Source organism: Trematomus bernacchii, unplaced genomic scaffold, assembly GCF_902827165.1.
Source record: "Trematomus bernacchii unplaced genomic scaffold, fTreBer1.1, whole genome shotgun sequence".
NCBI lineage: Eukaryota > Metazoa > Chordata > Actinopteri > Perciformes > Nototheniidae > Trematomus > Trematomus bernacchii.
The window spans coordinates 14,977,357-14,998,905 of NW_022987727.1; the positions used below are offsets into that span (position 1 = coordinate 14,977,357).

At 40.1% G+C, this 21,549-nt stretch overlaps 1 protein-coding gene across 1 annotated transcript in view; it reads left to right on the forward strand.

Moving 5' to 3' along the window:
• The window catches only part of ajap1 (adherens junctions associated protein 1), a 52,417-nt gene that overhangs the window by 15,634 nt on the left and 15,234 nt on the right, over positions 1 to 21,549 (forward strand). Inside the window, exon 2 of the mRNA XM_034144627.1 lies at positions 10,649 to 11,397. Within this exon, the coding sequence (XP_034000518.1) occupies positions 10,649 to 11,397 (749 nt within the window). The remainder of the gene's footprint in view (positions 1 to 10,648; positions 11,398 to 21,549) is intronic.

Consider the following 21,549-nt stretch of genomic DNA (forward strand, 5'->3'; position numbering starts at 1 on the left):
GCCCCAAAATTGGCGATCGGAGCATCCCTATTTATAAGCAGTTACAAATAAATGTCATACATTATTTATAAAACATTAAAAGATTAAGAGATGGCCTTGAGTCACTGAAGCTAGCAGAACTGCAGCTAGCCAAATGCTGAGCTTCCAACTACAGAACCCCAACCTTCTATTATATGCGATTTTGCAAACATTTGACATAAAAAAAAGTATTCTTATATTGTTTTTAGTAATACTGTTATGGTTTCTGCTCTTACTCCCACACACTGGAGGGGCCTTTGTTGTAATTTGATGAAGCAGTCAAATGCAGCTTGTTTAGCCAGTGGGGTCCAATCTGCCATTCTGTGAGTCAACTGAAAGGAGAAGTGTCCTTGTCCCATGGCCTGGATGTTATCAGAGAGTTTTTAACCCCCAGAGGGGCAAGACTGCCTTCCCTGTTCTTTCTTTTCTTTTCTCCATCTCTGTCGCTCTCTTAAGGTAATGCAAATGTATACACCAAACCGCCCCCCCCCACCATCTCTATTAAGAGTCTTCTTCTCCCCAGTGTGAGCAGGCTGCGCTGGAGGCTGGCAGAATCAGGGAAGGTGGAATGAAAAGAAACACATTGTATGAGCTCTCAACCAGCAGCATCCCACTGTCTTCACTGTGTTCTTAATCCATAATCCTTTAACATTGTTCAATGTAGCAACACAGCTACTGGAGCTACTAAGTTGAATGCTTCAAAGTGGATGAATTTAAAAGAAGACATCACCAACCCACGCATCCCCCGGAGGGTTTTAAGGAAAGCCATGACAGTGTCATGTTTTTCAGACAACTTGGCTATAAATAACGTCTAATGCAATGATCCACAGGGGCACTGAATGCCACGATGAATGTTTCCAACTAGAAACACATCTGATTGTGCAGGCACTATTTAAAGATAGAACATATCCTTCCAGGTTTCCCCCTGAATACACTTTATGGTGTTGCTGGTAAAAGCTTGTTACATACAACATGTTATTTAGCTGACTGACACTTACTAAATGTTGATTTCTGACATCTAGTCAATCATCAGTTGTGAATGAATGCTTGTTTCTATAGTCTATCATTGCGAATAAATTAGGAGTTTGTTTTTCGAGGAAAATCTGCATGTGGGGCCAATCTCCAGGCAAAACACGTTATACCATTGCAGAAAAGACAAATTAAAAAGATGACAATTATAAAAGCACATTTTTTCAATACATAATGTTAGTTTAGAAATGTGTGGCACGATGAGGAAATGGATCGGCTGCCATCGTCTCTTCAGCAGAGCAGGATGTTTAGTGCATACCTCATGTACAGTAAATCATCCTTTATTGCTGAATCTGTTTCCATTAGCTAATACACCAAGCTTTCCACCTCAGCCATGAATAAAAACATTTTGCCTTAAGGATTACCTTAAAATCTATCTTGGAAACATGTTACTCTATTTGGATTATTAGAATCTCCGGGTGGCAGTATACGCCGCGAAGTGGTTTGCGGCCTGCCAGTAAACCCAAAGCAGAAGAAGAAGAAGTCAGCGGCTTCATTTGCCTAATCCACCCCCAGGAACTCATTGCGGTGTGAACGCGATCTGCTTTAGTTCATCAGAACTAAAAGAGTTCTCATGAACTATTGTGGGAAAAGAACTTGGTGTGAACGCCCCTAGAGTTCGTGTTCTCTTCTATTGCATCTGTAACAAGACGGAGAGCGTAGACCCTAGCTAAGTGAAAAATGATCCGTGTGTCATCTCGCCCAATGTTTCAGAACTGCTCTATGATGGGTTCTTTCTTGGGCCATTGTACTACCTACCACCATGTTCCATGAAAATCAGGCGAGTAGGTCATCGGTTATCCTTACAGAGAAACAATCTGTACCGAAAAGCTTCATCGGCAAAGGAGAGGAATATTTTTCTACTTTGGATACATTCTCCCATAAAGCACGACATCACAACATACTGACACTTAATGTATTTCCTGATAAGTATTACTTGACTTACAAACATAAATTATAAAAGATTGTATTCATATGGACATGTAAGCTGTCTAATAGATTATCGCTTTTAATTTTAAATCATTTATGACAAGAATCCAAAAAGAGGATACATCAGCAAGGCCGTGCCACCCTGGAGTACACTGAACACCAAACAAATAAAAAAGAAAAGTCAAGCCAGTGAAAACAGGTGTGTTGTTGAGAGGCAGTCCTCCTGTACACTACGGGCTCACAAGGTCCCGTTTTGACCTCTCTCTGTGTCGGATTGGACCCATCAGAGAAAAGCACCCACAGCAGCTGGAAACTTGGTGAACCATTTCTCTAGTGGATTTTCTTTTTCTTACTAAGTGTCGTTTTTAGAAGCGTGTTGGATACACATAGACACCAGAGTTCAACGCAATTGCTAGTGCTACCCTGAATAAGAAAACTGGTTATTTTTTGGAAATCGTTGACACAAGGCTGTATTGTCCCCGGGGCAGGAAAAAGCCCCACTGAGAGGTTAAAAAAAGAAGAAGCAGACCAACTGATCCAGTCTAAATCCTGCCTGCAAGATAGTCTGGCATCACACGCAGCTTTTCATCAGAGGTGGAGTCACCTTCAACGAGAAGCCTTTCAATGGCTGTGTTGGCTGGAAAAGGATGTGTGCTCAGTGGCAGTGCTGTCGAGTCCACGCTGATACAATTCCTATTGATGGCAGCCTGGGGACACGGGGCGAAGGGATTGAAGAAGGCATGCCTTTTTCACCTCCCTCAGGTGGGAAGCCCATCTGCTGAGGCCCCACTTCTTGCGAAAGGTTCTAATTAAGACCTAGTTTGCACAAGTGATCACAGTGTGATGATGACACAAGAAGTGGGCCAGAGATACAGTGCCGAACACAATAATTAGGTGCAATATCCGATTAGCTGCAGAGATAATAGTTTTGTTTTACTGGGTCTAACATGACGCAAAGGATGAGTTCAAAGAGTCAGATAATCCCTCATTAGCCCCTTGTACTCTCATGACAATCATTTATATACACCATAAGGAAGGCATTTGGCTCTAGTGCTACTCTAATGTACCGTTCTACCACTTTTTGTTAAGCTTTAATTCTTGTGAGTACTAAAACATCGGAGCATTTTTTTTAAGCCTTCAGAGGAGCTGAAAAGTCGGCCTTGTTCAAAGAGACTATATCCTGCCCTTTGTTTCTTTGCTAAACCATGCCCCACTAGCACATGGTTTGCAGAATTGCTGTGCTTAATAGCCCTGCACTACTTTGATCTTTTCTGGGTTGGTGGAGGCAGAGTGATCAAGCACTATGCACTGCTCACCTTTAGAAGACGCTTGACATGTTGCACGCATTAAGTATGTAATGAGCGTGCTCTTCTTGGAGATAAGAAGGCTTTCTGGATAAAATGTGTCACGTAATGACTAGTAAGAGGTAACATTCCATTTTCAAAGTGCTGATTTGTATTTATCCCTATATTATATATTACGTCTGTGCAATTAATCGTATTTTAATCGCAATCACGATTTTGGCCTGCCACAATTACGAAAAAAACATAATCGAAAAAAATAATTATTTAGCTTTGCTAGGTTGTGACAGTGCACTGCAACATATTTGATCACATTTATTTTGGTCTCATTTATTTGTATTTATCATATTTATATATGTTTAGTAGCTTGTGGAAGTGCGCTCCAAAATATTTGTTGATCTTGTTTATTGGTATTTATTATTTTGATATTATTTATTTAAATGTATAATTTATTTTATTTATTTTTGTATTGGTTTTTCAGTTGAATTATACGTTCAGGGTAATCAACAGTTAAAAAGATACTGTTCAAATTATTATTTGTATTTGTTTTAAAGTTCAATAAATGGATTTTTTCAAAGTCAATGAATAATCGTATTTAATAATCGTGATATCAATTATTGACCCAAATAATCGTGATTATGATTTTTGCCATAATCGCACAGCCCTATTATATATTGTATTCTGGTTCCTCTATACATTAACATTGTTGTAATCAAAAATACATTTTTTTACCACTTTCTTGATTGGGCAATTGAGTTGATAGATTTACTCATCTAATGTGGCACTTACTTGCCACCTTTGAGCAGTCAACCCTCATTGTTGAGCAGAGTTTGTAATCCAAACCTTTCCATTGGCTGCCAATTCACTCTCAAATCAAGTCATGACAACGTGTTAGAGCTCTACTGTTTGCATACCAACAGCAGCTGTATTTGTGTTTATAATTTGTTTTCAGTGCATGCATCGTCAACTTTCCTGGATATGAGTCGATACAGTTAATGCCTCTGCATGTACGACTTTGCTTACATTAGCATACAAACTGTAAAGGTTAGCCAACTGTCCATCATCCCACTGCTGACTTCATAAATACACATGATGTGAGTCATGCAGCAGAGTTAAAGATACAGTTGTGATGAAACTGTGAACCACGAGTGAACTGTGAGTAAGATGCTGTACAGTATAAGGCTCGGGTCATCATGGGATTTTCATAGCAGCTTGACAGCCTGTTGCTGCCACAGAGGTACATTTCATATGTCTTTAACATCTCTATTTGAGACCCTCGAGCTTATGCTAAATATGAAGCAGAGGGAAGGAAATGTAATTACTTCGTCCTGAGTGTCTTAGTCATTGTGCTGCTGAGAACCCTTGAACGTGCTATTGCTGACTCCATGAAAGAGTACAAAAACAAAGGCCTCGGAATCCAGCGATCGCAAAACATCCACAGTAGAGCACTCCACATGTCAACAACGTGACATGTGGGACAACATCCTCTTATGCGAAGCAACCTGGAGCTTCAAGGCGTGGCAATCTGTGTGAATGGCCTTTTTATTAACCGCTCTCCCCCTTTGCTCAAGCATTTGATTCAGGATTAGGCTGTGAATCTTTTGACACAGACTTCAAAGGCGGCTCTTCATTCATTTTGGTCTTTTGATGGCATTGTGTTGGCTATACAAGGTTTTCCAGTTTCAATGGCAGGTAAATTGTATTAAGAACCGTGAGCAATAGATTACACTAATGTTTTCCCTGTTTTCACAGCAGTGTAGCATGGGTTTTAAAGAGACAGGAGTGACAGGAGATGCTAATGGCCTAGCCACACGGAGACTAAACGGGTCGTATCCGCTACAGTTCTCTATCATATAGACCATATTTAACTCTGCTTGCAAAAACTTTCTAAATCCTGATTAAATGTTGTACATGTGCACTTTTTGACCCTAGACATGCTTTAAACATAGTTGCAGAATGTTATTCATTCATGACTAAGTCTAAAATGCAATTTAGCTGTATAAATCAGCTCGAATCATGCCAATGATATTTAATAAAATGCGTAACCCTAATTATGAGCTACGGACTGCGGTTCTGAAGCTCGAAGATCATGCGTTTGATTTGAAGTGCCTGTCATGGCCTAATCCTAACCCCCCCATGATAGGGGCATTTGTAGGAATCTGCAGAATAAGTTGGAAGTAGATTTACTGAATATAGTACGGCTTAAACTGGCACAGCAGAGAGAGTGAAGTGAACCCTCCTCCAGCGCTTTTTGTATTTTTTTGGTCTAAGAAGCATAATCCAAATACTTGTATATTGCACCGAAATATCACATCTCGCACATACTGTTACATCACTCCCTTGCTGTTGAAATTCCACATTACTTGAGGTTCATGAAGGACAGACGAGGTCGGTATCAAACACACACACACACACACACACACACACACACACACACACACACACACACACAAGTTTTCCTCTGAGCTCTGGCTATAGTTGAGCATCATGTGCATCATTGATAGGTACAATAGAGAGCTGCACGATTATTCAAAATGTGATCGAAATCGCAATATGGACTAGTGCAATATTCCATTCGCAGAAGTACATTAATTGTGTTTCTTAATAAACAAGTGTTCAGGTGCTGTTAGATACCCCGTGGTTCGAATTGTATTCTACAAACGTAACCAAAGATATTTGATATATACTGTATAGCAGGGGTCGGCAACCTTTTTGATATGAAGTGCCATTCAAAAAGAAACGTCAACCCCCCATCAACGGGGAGGAGTTTGACGCTCGTGAACTGTCAACAGGAGGAGCGGGGAGCCTCGCTGCGGGGAAGCAGTGTGTGGACCTGTCAGCGCAACTTACATGATGCCGAATTTAACAAACAAATTAAAATAATTGGTTTAAACGGCATAATACAGTAATAAGGACGATCGTCCGTTCTGTGATTCTCCAGAACACACAGATGGCCAGTCCGCCCCTGTGTAGCATATTATTTCGATGAGAGATGAGCAGATCGCCACTGGGCTTTCAACTAAAGACACAGCCACGCAAAAACTGCGGCCTTTGTACAGCTCCTTATGGGTACTGCAATTTGTGAAGTGCTTTCCTCTGCGGTGAAACGATCAGCACTGCACCACGGAGGAAAGGGGCAGAAAGTCGCCTGGAGTTAAAGAGAGCGGGACTGCGTTGCGTGCATGGCTTCCTTCTGCAGGTAACGGGGAGACGCGCTCTGGCGACGGTCTCGTTCAGGATCCGAAAATACAATTAAAATATTTTGCCCACTTATTCCACTTATTCTATGTGCCACTGTTTACGGTGCCGCGTGCCAATGGTGGCACGCATGCCAGGGGTAGCCGACCCCTGCTGTATAGTATCTTAAAATAATCACACCATGATCATTTTAATGTATTTTACACTGACATTAAGAATAATGATGCAACGTTATTAATCCCTCCTATATCACAATATCCTCCAAAATGTATGCGATTTGTCATTTATTCTACAAGTTATGCAGACCTACAAGAAACAATAAGAGATATCAAACATGGCATATACAAAGACAGATCATGTGTTTCAGGTCCTGGTTCAAATCATCTTTCCAGCGAGTCTTTCTGCTGACCTTCAAACCAGAGTCCTCCAGGCCAATGGACACGCTAATTAACGGTTCTCTCGGTTACTTCACAAAGTCATTTCATTCCCTGTATGTCCACCTCTAGAATGGACAGGCATACTGAGAAGCAGGACTTTATTGTTTCATGTTTGGGTCAATAAATTCTGCCCAGATGATGCATATAAAACAGACTACTGTCCACTTTTACTTTCCCTAGTCTTCAAATAAACATGTGCATAGGACGGCAATCTCCTCCACCACAGTACAAGTTTTTCAATTCCTCAACTGAATGTGATTCTGCGATGAAAATCCATCTGCCAGTGTGCCCCGTGGCGACTTAAAGTACAATCCCAATGCTTTGTGATAATAGAAATGTTAGGCGGGGACCGTGCAGGCTCAGAATCGGGAGATGTCACAATCTTCACTAAAGGGATTTCCTGCCATATTGTTGAGGCTTAACTATATTCTGAAGTTAGTAATGACGGCATGATGGAGCATGTGCTTATAAAATAGGACACCAGACACACATTCCCACCAGAAAGCAATCTGGTATGCTCACGCTGTGAATACTGCACTTTATCTGCCATCTGTGCAATGTACTTCCAAATGATATTTTTCATTGTGTGGGATGTCAAAGAATATTAAAGTGTTGCTCATAAGTTATGAAACTTCAGGTCTTGGAAAATATTATTTTTAGTTCATTTTATTTGTAGCATGTGCTGGAACAAAATTAATTAAGTCATGATGACTTTCATCTATATATACAAATACTAATACAAAATCAAAAACGTTGCAGATAATGATACAAATGTTGGGCATTCATTTTGAATTCATGATGTGCCAGAATAATCTCAACCAAACTGTTCTTGACAATACATTACATAACACTTTAATAACACAGTCATCACGTAATATAGTGATTGTTTTTTACATGAATCATTTAGTTCCACAACAAGCAGGCTGAGGCGTGTTGGTGAACAGAATCCCTAAAGACAATATGGTGAAGTGCAGTAATTACTGATTCCATTTGAATTGTTGTCTTTACCTAGGTAATATAAGTAATAGCTGATGAAAACCTGAAAACATTTAAAGGACAAATACACATTCTGGTTTATTGAGAATAATTGTTTAATCAAACGGTGTCTATGCTGATTCATTAACACATCATTAAACACGAAGCAAGTGTTTGACAATTAATATGGGCACTAGTAGAAAACGTTTTTATATTGTTTTTTACACCAGCTAGAAAGCAGATTTAGTAGCATTATCATGCTCTGTGCTGGCCTGGAGTTTAAACTTTTTTCACACATTATATTCATTTAGTGGTAGATATTTAAAACAGGTATTGATTGATTAAGATACAAAAGAGAACTTTGGGGCAGGTTTAAAAATCTTAAAAAATTAACATTTTGTATCAGTGCTTAATGGATTACATGAATATTTACCTGTTCCTATTTAGACTGTTTTCAAATGTTCTGACAGGTTTGAATCATTTTGGTTGTTATGTAAAATACTTGCACACTAAAGCCGTACACAGCCTGCTGTCATTGTCAGTAATCTGTTGTCTTCATTCAGAACGTTTGGTACTTGGTGCTTAACAAACCTGGCTATTAAAGTGATAGATCTCTTCCTTTCATTTAGCTCCAGATCATATTATTTATGACAAGTCACACCGCTTTCCCTATCAGATATGGCGTTAATGTGCCCTCGAGAGTTAAACTGAAGTCACCCTGAGTGTGTTGATTGGGGAAGTGCCAGGATGCCTGTCGGAGGTCATAGCCAAAACACTCACACCACAAGTTATTACCCATATTTTTACCTGTCAATAATACACTGACCTTGTCACTGCTCTTTAACGGCCACATCATTCACCGTTTATGGCTCAATTAAAATACCAATCAAAGTTATTTATCAGTTAGTGCTTTGCTGGTCCCTCAGAAGTCAATGAGAGGTGAAATGAATAACTAAAACATGGTTCAGAATCTCCTCCTAAACTCCTTATACTTAGTGTAAGTTTCTCCACAAATGTTGAACATTACTTGAAAGGTCCTATTGTTCTATTACAGATTTAGGACCAAATTGATGTCAATGAAGGACGAGAGCACATTTCAACATGTGATCCCTCGTCATTAATGTCCAGCGTTTTGAAACCACTAACTACAACATCTTGATTATAAAAGCACAAATATTTTGTTCAGATAAAAATCAAATCAAATCAAATCAAGTTTTATTCATATAGCACATTTTTAAATGATTTTTGGTCGAGCCAAAGTGCTGTACATATAATAAAAATACCCTACAGTAAAGACACTTTACAGCAAATACAACAGCACAGTTTGTGCAGAATATCAGTATGAGAAAACGACACCCAGTAGTAGTAGGGATGAAAATTCAATTTGTTTGAAAGTAATTCAAATACATCCCACAAATCCTAATCCTAAAGTAATTTGAATCTGCCATATACATTTAGTGTTAAACGTAACTGTCAGATGCTTGTATTTTGCAAGGAAAATAAAACAACCAAGCCCAGTTTACTGACAAGACAACAGGGCATACAATGTGTTGGACAGATTGCATTTCTGATTAATATTGACATCCTACAGCATTTTAAATCCATTGTTGAGCAGTTATAATCCATCAAATCACTTGGAAACCTGTAAATATCTACTATCTTTTTTCCATTTGCTGAACTATTTTGATTTCAAAATGTCTTGTAGATTGGCATGTGAGAAGAACCACTTATGATGAATAAATTGAAACCTTCCCAAAGGAAGTCTAGTTCACAAGTGTCACTAAAGTATAATTGGACAAAAGTGAGAGAAAAAACAAAAGCTCTGTAGAAAAGAAAAACGTTATGAGATGTCAACGACAACATCTCCCCGTCGCCTCTGACCATCGATGAACCCAATCACACTTTTCCATCTATCATCACCTCGGTGTTGCTTCCAAAATGAGTCATCCGTGTGGGCTTAAATTGGCCAAGGACAGCCGAGATGAAAGATATCCCATAATGAGGTTTCTCCCTTAGGAATCAATGTGTAGCTTTGTCCCTAGGGGCACTGAAGGTTGTCTGTAAAAATCAGTCTACTGCAGGGTCCTGGCCTGAACAGCCGGCCTATCTATCACCTTGTCATCTTGTTGATGGGCGAAAGGGAGGTTTATACAGTCACAAAGGACATTGTTGTTCATACTTTTGAATACATTAAAGCGGTAGCTGTATACCGTAGGTGACGCTTTGTGCGACAGACTTGTCACGCTGTGTCTTCTACGTGCATTGCGTGTTACCTCCCCAATCATTGCACTGCATAATCAAATTGCCCTTTGGGAATCAGATGACTTTGTGTCTGAGGGAGATAATGCAGAATATGATGATGAGCTAAACCAGGCTTGACCTTGTGTGTCGGTGTAATCATCCCTGGATTGATATGAATCTGCAACATCAAGGATAAGTCCTCACTGCGTTTGACAGCTGAGAGCAAAGAGTGCAAATCTATAATCTTTCACATGTTTTACAACATTTCCTTTCTGCCTGACCTTTAAACTGTAATTCAAGAGGCGAGCAGTGAAGCTAATTATTATTGAAGCTTTAATTGAGTAGTTGAAGAAGTTGTGGAGTAGAACTTGGCCGTGAGAGCAAATGGAGGGTGAATCGAATGTGAATCTCTAATACAGACCATTGACTTGATGGTGGGAGACGAAGGAAACTTGGATTGTGTAGATGGTTTGAATCTAAAACTTTTTTCTTTCTTCTACTTTCTCCCCTTCTCTGCAGTCCGTCTGCTTTGAGGCCAGGCAGCTGTGTTGGGCACCGGGTGTGGATCCTGCTGGCCATGACCCACCTCACCCTGGACTTCTCTGTGTGCAGCCCCCTCAATCAGGGTACAGGGGTCAAACTCACACCTAAATCGGTGCCTCGCTCTCGACCTCGCTGGCAGCCGCTCTGGGACACGCCCAACAAGCTCCACTGGAGAACAGTGAGCCCGTTGGCCCGCCGCCTCCTCAACCCTATCCCTCCGCCTCAAGACAACAGGGCAGGGATAGGGCCAAAAGTCAAGAGTCAAAAGCATAGGAAGCCAGCACACAAAGGACAAGCCGGATGTAAGGAGTGCCGGTTGAGAAACTCTCAAATGGAGAGTGGTGATCCTTTGGCTGTAATAGCGGAAGCTCCAGCAGCTTTATCCAGCGGCAGTAGAGGAGACGCAGTGAGGTTGTTACTTCGAGCCCGGAGGCAGCTCAAATGGGACAATGATAAGTCTCAGGAGGGCCGGACTACCACAGTGGCCGGATTTATCGACTGGGGACCCACGGGGACAGATAGCATAGATGACGTCGGCAAACCCAACGTAACGCTGTCCACCAAGGTCTCAACCTCCACAGTGGCCACGACCACTAGCAGTACAACCAGTCTCACTCAAAGGACGTTCACTGTGGTGACCACACCGGAGGCCAACAGGATAAGCACCACCAAGACCACAGGCGTGGAGACCGTCAAACCTTCAAAGCCAAATGGGGACACATCAGGTAAGATACGTAAAGCAGCTCAGAAGCTAAAAAGCTAATGCTAATCTACCATTAAAGTCTTAGGTAGTGAGTGAGCAAGTTTAAGAAATCTTTGTTACGATATGTTAACTATGATACTTTATTCAAGTCTGAAAAGTCTTGTTGCATCATTTGGTTTTAATCTTGCTTGACAGACTCATCCCTCGTCTTCAATACAAGATACCGTGTTGTTTTACAACAAAAAAGGGCAAGCTCCCTTTAACTAAAGAACATTTACTAATTACAAATTATAAACCTGTTTGGCACAGAAAAAAGGTAATGGATTTATAGTAGTGCCCCAAGTGTAAGGTATCACGAATACTGCTCCTGCTAAGTCTACTGCTCTTCAAAGTTAATTTAATTTCGGCTTGTGATGTGATGAGGCTAAGGCTATGTTAAAACTTCAAAAATATGTATAAATGTATCAAGCTTGTATCTATGTACGCCAATTTACACACCAAGCTCCAACAGAAATAGAATCGGAAACGTTCAGAGCAGCAACTGAATTTGTGCTATAGTGTATATTGAACAGACAAATAAAGTAGTCCTAACGCTGTGAGAAGTCAACACTTGAGAGAAAAGTTGAACAAACTTATATTAGGCAAAAGGGCACACTGGTCACAGGAGCAGTATATTCATCCCCACAGAGACCCGGGTTTCAATTTGACTTCAATCCTTCTTTTTTGGTGTTTAGTCAACCTTTTTTAATACGGTTAAAACGGTTTGCTCTCCAGCTTGCTGGTCACAAAACAGCACAAAGTCATTTCAGGCTTAATTTGAACCCAATAGAAGCTTTCAATGTTAAAACTATGTAATTTAGTACTGCACAGACTAAATCTTTGTGGATCCCTGTCCATTTGTTTGGGAACCCAATCAAGCCATAGTTTGATTTCCTGTATTGGTACCTCCAGCTTGGTTGTGTGTTCCAACAAACACAGTTGGCACATGGTGACATGTGGGAAGCTGGTGTGGAATCACATTTCTATGGCTGCCCTACAGACTTGATGGTGGCCTCCATGTGGCGGGATGGTGTGAAAAACCTCTTGCTGGCAAGGGAGAAGAAGATTCTGGCAACATGATGTGTTATGTAGGTAGCACTTGGCTGTTAACTCCCTCGATAGGGAAGGGACAAATAGATCGTTGTGCATCCCCATTTAGCGAAATAATTGGGGTAAATTGCAAAAAATGTAAAACACATTTTAAAGTGAGGTTGTCTCCTACCTTCATTCTCTTGCAATCTATGATCACCTTTTCATAGTAGCGCATGATGATCCACAGAATTGATCTACATTTCATTCATGTAAAACTCCACTTTGGAGAAAAAAGCACCTGATTGACAGCCTATGTCCTTCACCATACTGTGGCCCTCATGCCTGAAGTACAGTTCAGGAGCGCTAAAGATTTTTATGGACAGTCCCTCTGTGCTGTGAGAACGCCTAGACTATATTATATTTACCATTTCATTAAGTCCTCGAGGAACATGGCTTTCTAAATGGACCGTACAGGTAGTTAAACGTAAGTCATGTTTAACAACTTATGAAGGAAGCACTATGCTAATTAAAGCTTTCCCATTTGGTGCATAAATATAAATGTCATAAGATTAAGCAGCTATAACAGTAATGGTGATCAAAAGTCCTGAGCCGCCTCCTGCTCAATTACAATGGAAATTGTCTTCATACATGGAGAAATGTAAAATTCTATGTGCAGTCGAAGTCCTACTGATTTCCAAAATATGAAAAATATGAAAATATGTATTTTAATTTATGAAGTCTTGCTGTTTTATGACTTTGTGTTTTCAATGTGGCTTTCAACACACTTTTTGCTGTCTGGAGAAATGCTGTGACTATTTTGGGGAATTTGTGGAGCAGTACTTACAGTAAGGTGACCTTTTTTACCTTCATACATACTTACAAATTAAAGTGGGCCAGTTACTTATTAGAAACCATCTTTAGCTCTTGGACATATTTTAAACATAATGCAAATAAAGGTAGTACAAAAAAAAAAAGGTATATTCAGTCACGTATTTGACCAAGAAATGGTAATTAGTATTAACAATAACCGATTACGCACTCTTTCTAACAGTATGTCCCTGCCTTCTTCCTTCGTTAGTAAATGAAGCACAACATAATTTCAGAATCTAAATAATAAATGGAAGCACCACAGGGCTCGACTGGGATCACTAGCCTTTCTGGATCTCATAGCTGATATAAGCATGGCTTCTTTATGCTGTTTATCTTTGAAGACAAATAAAGCTCTCAGAACTTAGGCAGGAACACTATATGTAGGTTTAATTGCAAGTGGAATAAATATATGTTGTACTACGATGACTGATAGGTGTATATAGTGAATGTGAAATGAAATGGCAGTATGTAATTGTCTTGTCAGCGTTGTTGTGATCTCTTTATTTTCACTTGATTGGGAGGTGGCTGTGAGACCACTAATTATTTGAGATGATGGCTTGATATTGTATCCTGGAGGAACTGAGCCACCACTTAACTGAGAGCTGGAAATGAAAAGTCAGATTTTTCCGATCGGGTGCGCCTTATCGTATGAATAAGCCAACTTTGTCTCATCAGAGCAGATGAATAGAATCACATTCAAAGCAAAACCCTTGTGCTTAAATGCTGCAGAAAACTTTCCTTTTGCTTTCACAACACATTAACCTGTGTCTGCCTCATATTGGCCCCGAGGCGAGACATAATTACCACGCCGACAGCACCGCATCGGATGCTGATGAAATGAAACTATTACCGAAGGAGAGGTGCTTCACTTGGTCTCTGTCTCTTTCTCTTATCTTTCCTGCTTTGTCTTTGAAGATGTTTTTGGAGACATTACATTAATCTAAGTCTGAATAATGCAACATTAGACAGGAAAAACGAATTTAAACAAATTATCTTAATCAGAGTACACAGAACAATTGACCTCATCTAGATTTCTGCTTGTGTTTTGTGAGGTAATACAGGAAGTATTTAGTTCAAAACATAAGTAATTGGTCTCTTATGGATAAAAAAAGGGGATGATTTTTTCAAAGAACTGAGGAAGGAGGACAGATCTAACACATATTATTAGATATAATATAAGGAGTAATTAAAATGTCTTTCTTACTTTGGTTAAAGTATGAATCTGGTTTTTTATAACTAGATAATGAGATTATGTTCATTATCAATGAATCTGACGATTAAAATGCTAGAAAATCATGATGTCTTTTACATTTACATTACATTACATGTTACTTGTTAGACGCTTTTATCCAAAGCGACTTACATACTCAATACTGTGGACAATCCCCACAGGAGCAATTTGGGGTGAAGTGTCTTGCCCAGGGACACAACGACATGCTGACTGCAGTGGGGTTAGAACCTGTGACACCCTTATCCGAACACCTACGGACAACCCACTATGCCAAACCCCCCCTCACATTTCTTTTTTAACAGTGCAACCCCAAATATGTTGTGTTTAATATGGACAGAGAAACACAGCAAATCTCCCTAAACATTTTTTTGAAGATCCACTAAGTAACACATTTTGCACGACGTAATTATTTAGGTGTTATTTTGCAGAATTGCCTGTCACATTGTTAAAGAAAAACAATTGTATTCACAAATGTAATAACATGGCTACAATGTGGTTTGATCAATGCAATACTTATTTGTCACAAATTATTCTTGTTTTTATTTACACCTAGCTTTTTTGCTATTGGATAGCGAGTGAAATGTTATTTTCAAGCGCCAGATATGGTTGTAGGATGTTGGCTGCATGTTTTGATGTAAACACTCTTTGAACAAACACTTTGAGCTGGTAAATTAGCTGACAGTCATTTAAATTAAACAGTAAATTCATTACATGCAATAGTTTCTTCTGCCTCAGTAAGACACTGCAAAACCACATGTCATACTGTATATTAGGGCTGTCCCGAATACCATTTTTCGGGCTCCGGATATTCGGTAGTAATCAGCAGCGAATATTCAGTCAGCAGCGAACCGCTTCAACACATGTATTTCGGTTTATTCACGGCATTCATTTTGTTATTCTACAGTATTGTTGTTTTATAGTTATTTGTTAATGTAAATAACCCAATTTGTGTTCTTTCGAATTGAAAAGGATATTGCATTGTGTTTGTTACTTTCGTTGCAGTTGTATATGTCTTAAGTGTAATTTGGCTTGGTTTCCTATTTTGTATGGACATGCTTTTATTTTGAAGGAGAGTTAGCGCTGTTGACAGGAAGTTGTTGTTGCTATGGAAACAACTTGACGGAGATTAACGGAGAAAAAGTAATATCTACATATAAAGACGGAGAAAGTAAACAATAACGTTTATGGTTAAGTGTTAGCACCCCCCGAAGAGGCACAAGCTCTTACTGGATATTGGAGTTTTCAATAAATTCAATTTGGCAGCCGCAGAGCAAAGCGGCTGCCAAAAAAAACGAAAAAGAAAAAGAAACGAATATCCGAATAACGAAATGGAAACCCGAATAGTACTCCAACGAACGAATATTCGGATATTCGGATATTCGGGTACAGCCCTACTGTATATAGTATATCACTTTGGACAAAGGGCTTCTGTGGCTTTCGGGTTTATTGCCCAAACAGATTCAAGCTGTGGCGTGTAAACTTTTATCGTTATAGAGATGTACACTGAAAAATACATAACTGTTCGGATACTGTGTATGCATAATGTATGTTTGCTTTCATGCATGCACAGACTTTTAGTCCCGAATGTTGAGATATGAATTGTTTGCATTTGGCACCCAGCTGTTTGGTGGATACTGTGTGGCTTTTTCTTTGTGTCTTGTCGTTCTCCAGGCGTACTCTCACTGTGCCAACTTAACCATGACAACCTTCTCAGGTGAATGATGTAAGATCTAATTATATTCGTGGCAATACTTATACAGAACAAATTCAAGCGGGGACATGACATGCAAATCCTCCAGGTAATCTGCGCCCAATGTGAGGGACGAAATCATCAAAATCATGCTCTATTAAGACTGATTTAATTCCTTGTTATTTAATAATTATAACATCAGTGATTCTTTCTCACCCAGCGTCTCAAACAGAAAAGCCTCAGCTCAGAGTAAACCTCTGAGCGACACGCACACATCACAGCTAATTGTAATATAAAAAGCGCTGATGTGGAAATGACAGGGGGCTAATAACAGGTCTGCTTTATCTTTAGAGCATTGACCAACAATGCCTCGATAACGACAACAGCCATGATCAGAGGTATTATATTCTCTGGTTGTCTGTCCAATTCTGGTGAACATGATAACTCTGCCATGACGCCATAACAACCTCTTAAAATGTTTACATAAAATGTAACAAACTAAATAATCTTCAATTTCAGATAGATTCAATCCTATATATAGGATTAACACACCACTATCAATGTGTAAATACAAAAAATAATAATAATAACATATTTCTACATATCAGCCAATTAATATGTATTTTCAGACGTACTTTAATAAAAAAAAAAATTACAAATTGATTACTACATTTGGGGACTACATAGGGATCACGGACCTTCTGATAAAGACCAATACATTTGAATCTATGTCTATCAAACAAATACAACTTAGAATAACACATACATGCTTTAACCACTACCGCTCAGAATATGTATAAACCATTGCTAGTCAGGCTCTAAGGAACTGTGAGAATATACGTGCACATTCACCCCTGCAATGAACTGCATGCATGATCTAATTCACTATGACTCACGAATACTGTAGGCAACCAGCACAAATTCAAGCCATTAGTGTACTTTGTCTTCGCCATGTCAGGCATGTGTGTATCATGACCGTAATCCTCTCTCACTCTGTGTGGGGGTGTGAGCACAAAACTGTCAAACAGGGATGCAAGTGGTTGTTTGTGAAAGGAGGAAATTATTCCAAACGCCTCACATCGAAGTGCTGTACAGTGCATAGTGAAGAAAAGTCAGTTTATATCTCACCAAGAGATGAAGGCAGTAAAGAAACATGGCAGGCTTCAGAACTGACTGGAAAAGTTGCCAATGTTTCCTGCCTCTTAATATGAAACGTCTCCTTATATTAAGTGTTATGTTCCACAGCAGACGCACACATTTTGGACTAACAAGCAGAGGCTGGTGATTCTGACGCTCCTCAATAAGTATTTCCTACTTTGTAGGAGATTTTGACAATGACCAGATATACACACATTCACTCATTTTATAATCTATCACTATTTCTATCTACCTCTTTTTGTTGGTATATCAGACGTTTTTATCAACATTGCTGTAATTTGATGCTTTTGTAGCAATAGGTTATGCCAAATAATTTTGAAGGAACTTTTGAAGGTTTGAATAAAGATGGCCGGTGTGTTTTGTTTTTAGGAGTCCAAAATCTGCACATTAAATTGTTAATCTCGATAGCAATATTCTATAAATATTATTTACCTCTAAGGCCTGATGATGGTCAAGCTAAGACTCACCCTAATCTATTCAAGCTGATGTGTGAAGCAGTCAGTCAATGAGCAGAAGTAAGCCACTTTATATCCACATGGACGAGCTCTGTGCTCCTTCCAATTGTTTTTCTTGTGTGACATTTTGCCGAGCAGTTTGGTTTGGTTTGAACTGAGTATGACACATCAAGTACATGACAGCTCGCCACAGCTTGTCCGAGTTACACTTATCGACTGCAGGCTATGTGCCTTTCCTCCCACTCACTGTTGGCTTTGATCGTGCAGGACAACAAAAGGGACAACTCTTTGTTATCGCTGAAGAAGTTCACACCCTCTCCCAGGACATAGACGTTAATGTTGCATACAATCAGTCTTCAGCAAAGACATTGTTTCTAATGCTTTCTGTCTTATTTAAATGGTAAATGGGTCGCATTTATATAGCACTCTCACAGTCTGTATGAAGCCTCAAAGCGCTTTACAAATCAACATTAACCAATCCACACCCATTCACAGAGTGTATGTTCTACCTGCTCAGGGAGACCAATATTCGCACACAATCACACAGTGTTGTTCATGTCATCGAGTGCATGAAAATATCTTGCCCCAGGAAAAATGACCATGAGACTGCATGTGTTGGAAATCGAACCACCGACCTTCTGATTAGAGAAAGACAATCTACCTTGAGTCACAGCCACTCACTCAGATTTCCTTTTTTAATTATATTAATGTATACTTTTACAATTATCATTGTTAACTGTTAGCAGGTCTTGTTTAATACAAACTTTCTGTAGGTGGGTATAATTCTGTTCTCAGAGAGCGCAAATCTCTCCCAAGGCCATTCCCTTAAGTAAAACATATATGCGTTTATGGGATTTGGATCTGCTTCAAGATATAATATATTTTTCCTTGGCCCATGAATACACCCTTTCACAATTTTTTGTCAAAATCTGGCTTGTAATTTTCTGTAACCCTGCTGTCGAAAGGACAAACAAACCAACAAACAGAACTGAAGTCATAACCTCCTAGGGGGAGGTAATAACACAGTGGGCCACTGGCAATAGTACTAAGTATCCATTGAAACGCTAGCCTTGATAGTTAATAACTTCAATGTAATGTGTAATTTCCCGTTATGAGACATTGGGACACCAGTGTGCACTCTCAGCATCATAATGTACCTCATGCATATCTCATTCGGTGTGGAATCTGGATGCCTCGGCTCTTAATGGATGCCTCCTGTTGATCCTCCTCTCACTGCGCTCTGGCCATCATACAGGAGGTGGGAGAAGGAGGAGGAGGAGGTGGTGGTGGTGGTGGGGGGGGGGTTGTACTGTAGCCGTGGTGCCTCCAGATGCTCGCTGATTGTTCCCGGTGATTGTGCTTCAAGTAACTGCGACCCCCCTCTACTCCACGCAGATGGAGCTGTCAGCTCCATTATGGATACGAGATGATTAAAACTGCAGTCAGTGAAGCCACCGCTGATAACTTAGGTCTTGTTAGACAGGCTACCGAGTTGCGAGGTTAAATGTAACAGGCTTGTGGGAAGTTAGCAAAAGGTGCCATGTGTTCCTGATAGATACTGTCTAACCTGGAAACATGCGTTTATTTAGGGATGTTTAAAGTAAAATAAGTATTTCGAAAAAAGAGGAATGCGGCAACAATTCACATCACCTTTTCAAGATTGTGAAGAGGATGGAGGGTTAAATGCATGGTTTAAATAAGTAAGTCCGTCCCCTGTAGAGCAAAGTGAGCACATGTAAAATGTATGTTAAGTGTTTTAGGAGTCTATTTTCAAGCGAGCTCGGTGAACATTGTGATGCAGAATTTTGACCCGCTGAAGACCTGTAGAGGCGTACAACAGCGAGAGACGCACAGAGACACAGATAGAAACCACTTCTCCCTATCGGTTACCATGGCAACCCAATACATTTGCCATTACTTCTTGGTATTGACTCTCAATAAAGTGGGTAGAAATGAATCTCCTTTTCTCGAGCGTTAAATCTGGACCTAAGTGCTGATGCCTGGTGACAGGCGTGCAGAGTCACACACCCTCTCCATGATTTACAGAAACGCCAGCCAAGAGAAGAGGAAGGGGCACGACCGAGCAGATGCTGCTTCGCTTTTTGTTCCTCCGCTGCTCAGCTCTTTCTTCATGGCTTAACACATCTGCCCAAAGGAAGAGGAGTGCAGATGTTGACCGAGGAGGATTGTGTTTCTGTCCATCAGAAGGCATAACGTTTTTTAATCCAACACCTTATTCTTCAAAAGCAATTAAGTTTGATTTATTTTAGCTTCTCAGTGTTGTCAAAAAAATGGTGTTGCTTGACAGGAAAGACAAAGAAGATGATAGAGTATCCAGAAGGATTTAGATTCAGAGCCAAAACAGTGCAGGTGGTATGTCTCCCACTCCATTCACCTGCTAAACAATTAGCCAAGCTTTGTTCGCTGAAAAATACCACCTGTCTCCGGCTTGACAGCACGCAGATTTCAGGATGGTTGATTGAAGCTGCTCGGTGGCAATGCCATTTTACTCCCACCTGAAAACTGAGTCATTTCCATTTTTTTCTACCGTTAACGGGACTGTGTGTTCTCGATTGTTCCTAATACAGGCAGACACACAACACAAGAGTATCCATCGTCCTGTAAAGGGTGCCATCATCTAACGATATACTTGTGGCCCCTTTTTTTGGCCATTCTAGCATTTGCTATCCTGCCTGACTCAATGGTGCATCCTTGCCTTTGACACTGAGAGAAAAGGCATGTAAGAGTAATTGTTTCTGATCTTTCCCTCTTCTCTCAGTCTGTCCCTCTTCTTCAATAAGTGTTTTAGATTGCTTGGCACCTCAGTGGAAATCAGCCTAGATTGCCACCTTGACACTGATGTTAATTGGCAATTCCTATCCATCAACGCGCCACCTTTGACGGAAGTCTTCCCGAAACCTGTCCCGTTCAGGTGCTCAGGTTGGAGAGAGGAGGGAGGCGATCTTGGAAGGGTCAGGCAGCGTATTAGCTTGTATTGAGTTTGCCTGGACTGATGTTACTTTGTGGTGCGTGGGAGTTAGCGGCTCAACCTCTGCGAGCCGTAACTTTGTTTCACAAATGAGGGGCCTTTCCCACATTTTTCAGGAGCTTTTAAGCCAACAGCGTGTGGGTGTAGGCACCATTAGTCCTAAATGGCTCTTTGCAATGGATGCCTGATAGGGCTTACAGGAAATACAGCATACACACACACAAGAATGACAATAACTCCTACATACATGCATAGCAATTAAGTAGTCATCCTCTTTCCCTCATCATCTGCCAGTATTCCCTTGTTATGGCATTGTTACTCAGAGGACAAACTGCCTGCAGTTTAGATGTTGGCACTAAATTCACTTGCAGCTGGACAAGCCAAGGTAAAAAACTGCCACATAAATGGTAGCATGTCATGGCAGAATCGCCTTTGGTTACTAAATGTTATTGCTTTTCATAATTAAGTGTTCTCATTTGTTCTTTTAACGTGGTACTGTACAGTATGTCTATTTCTACCAAGTACATCATTTTGTTAATTATCTTATTGCATGATGCTCTCTGTTGAGGGATGTTGTTGTATTAGGTAACGTTTATTCACAGAGTCTGTATGTGTTAAGGCAGACTAGGATGATTCATTTCTGTAAGGAATATAACAAAAATAGGAGAAGACATTCTAAAATTTGGCACAGGTGTAAACCATAAAATTAA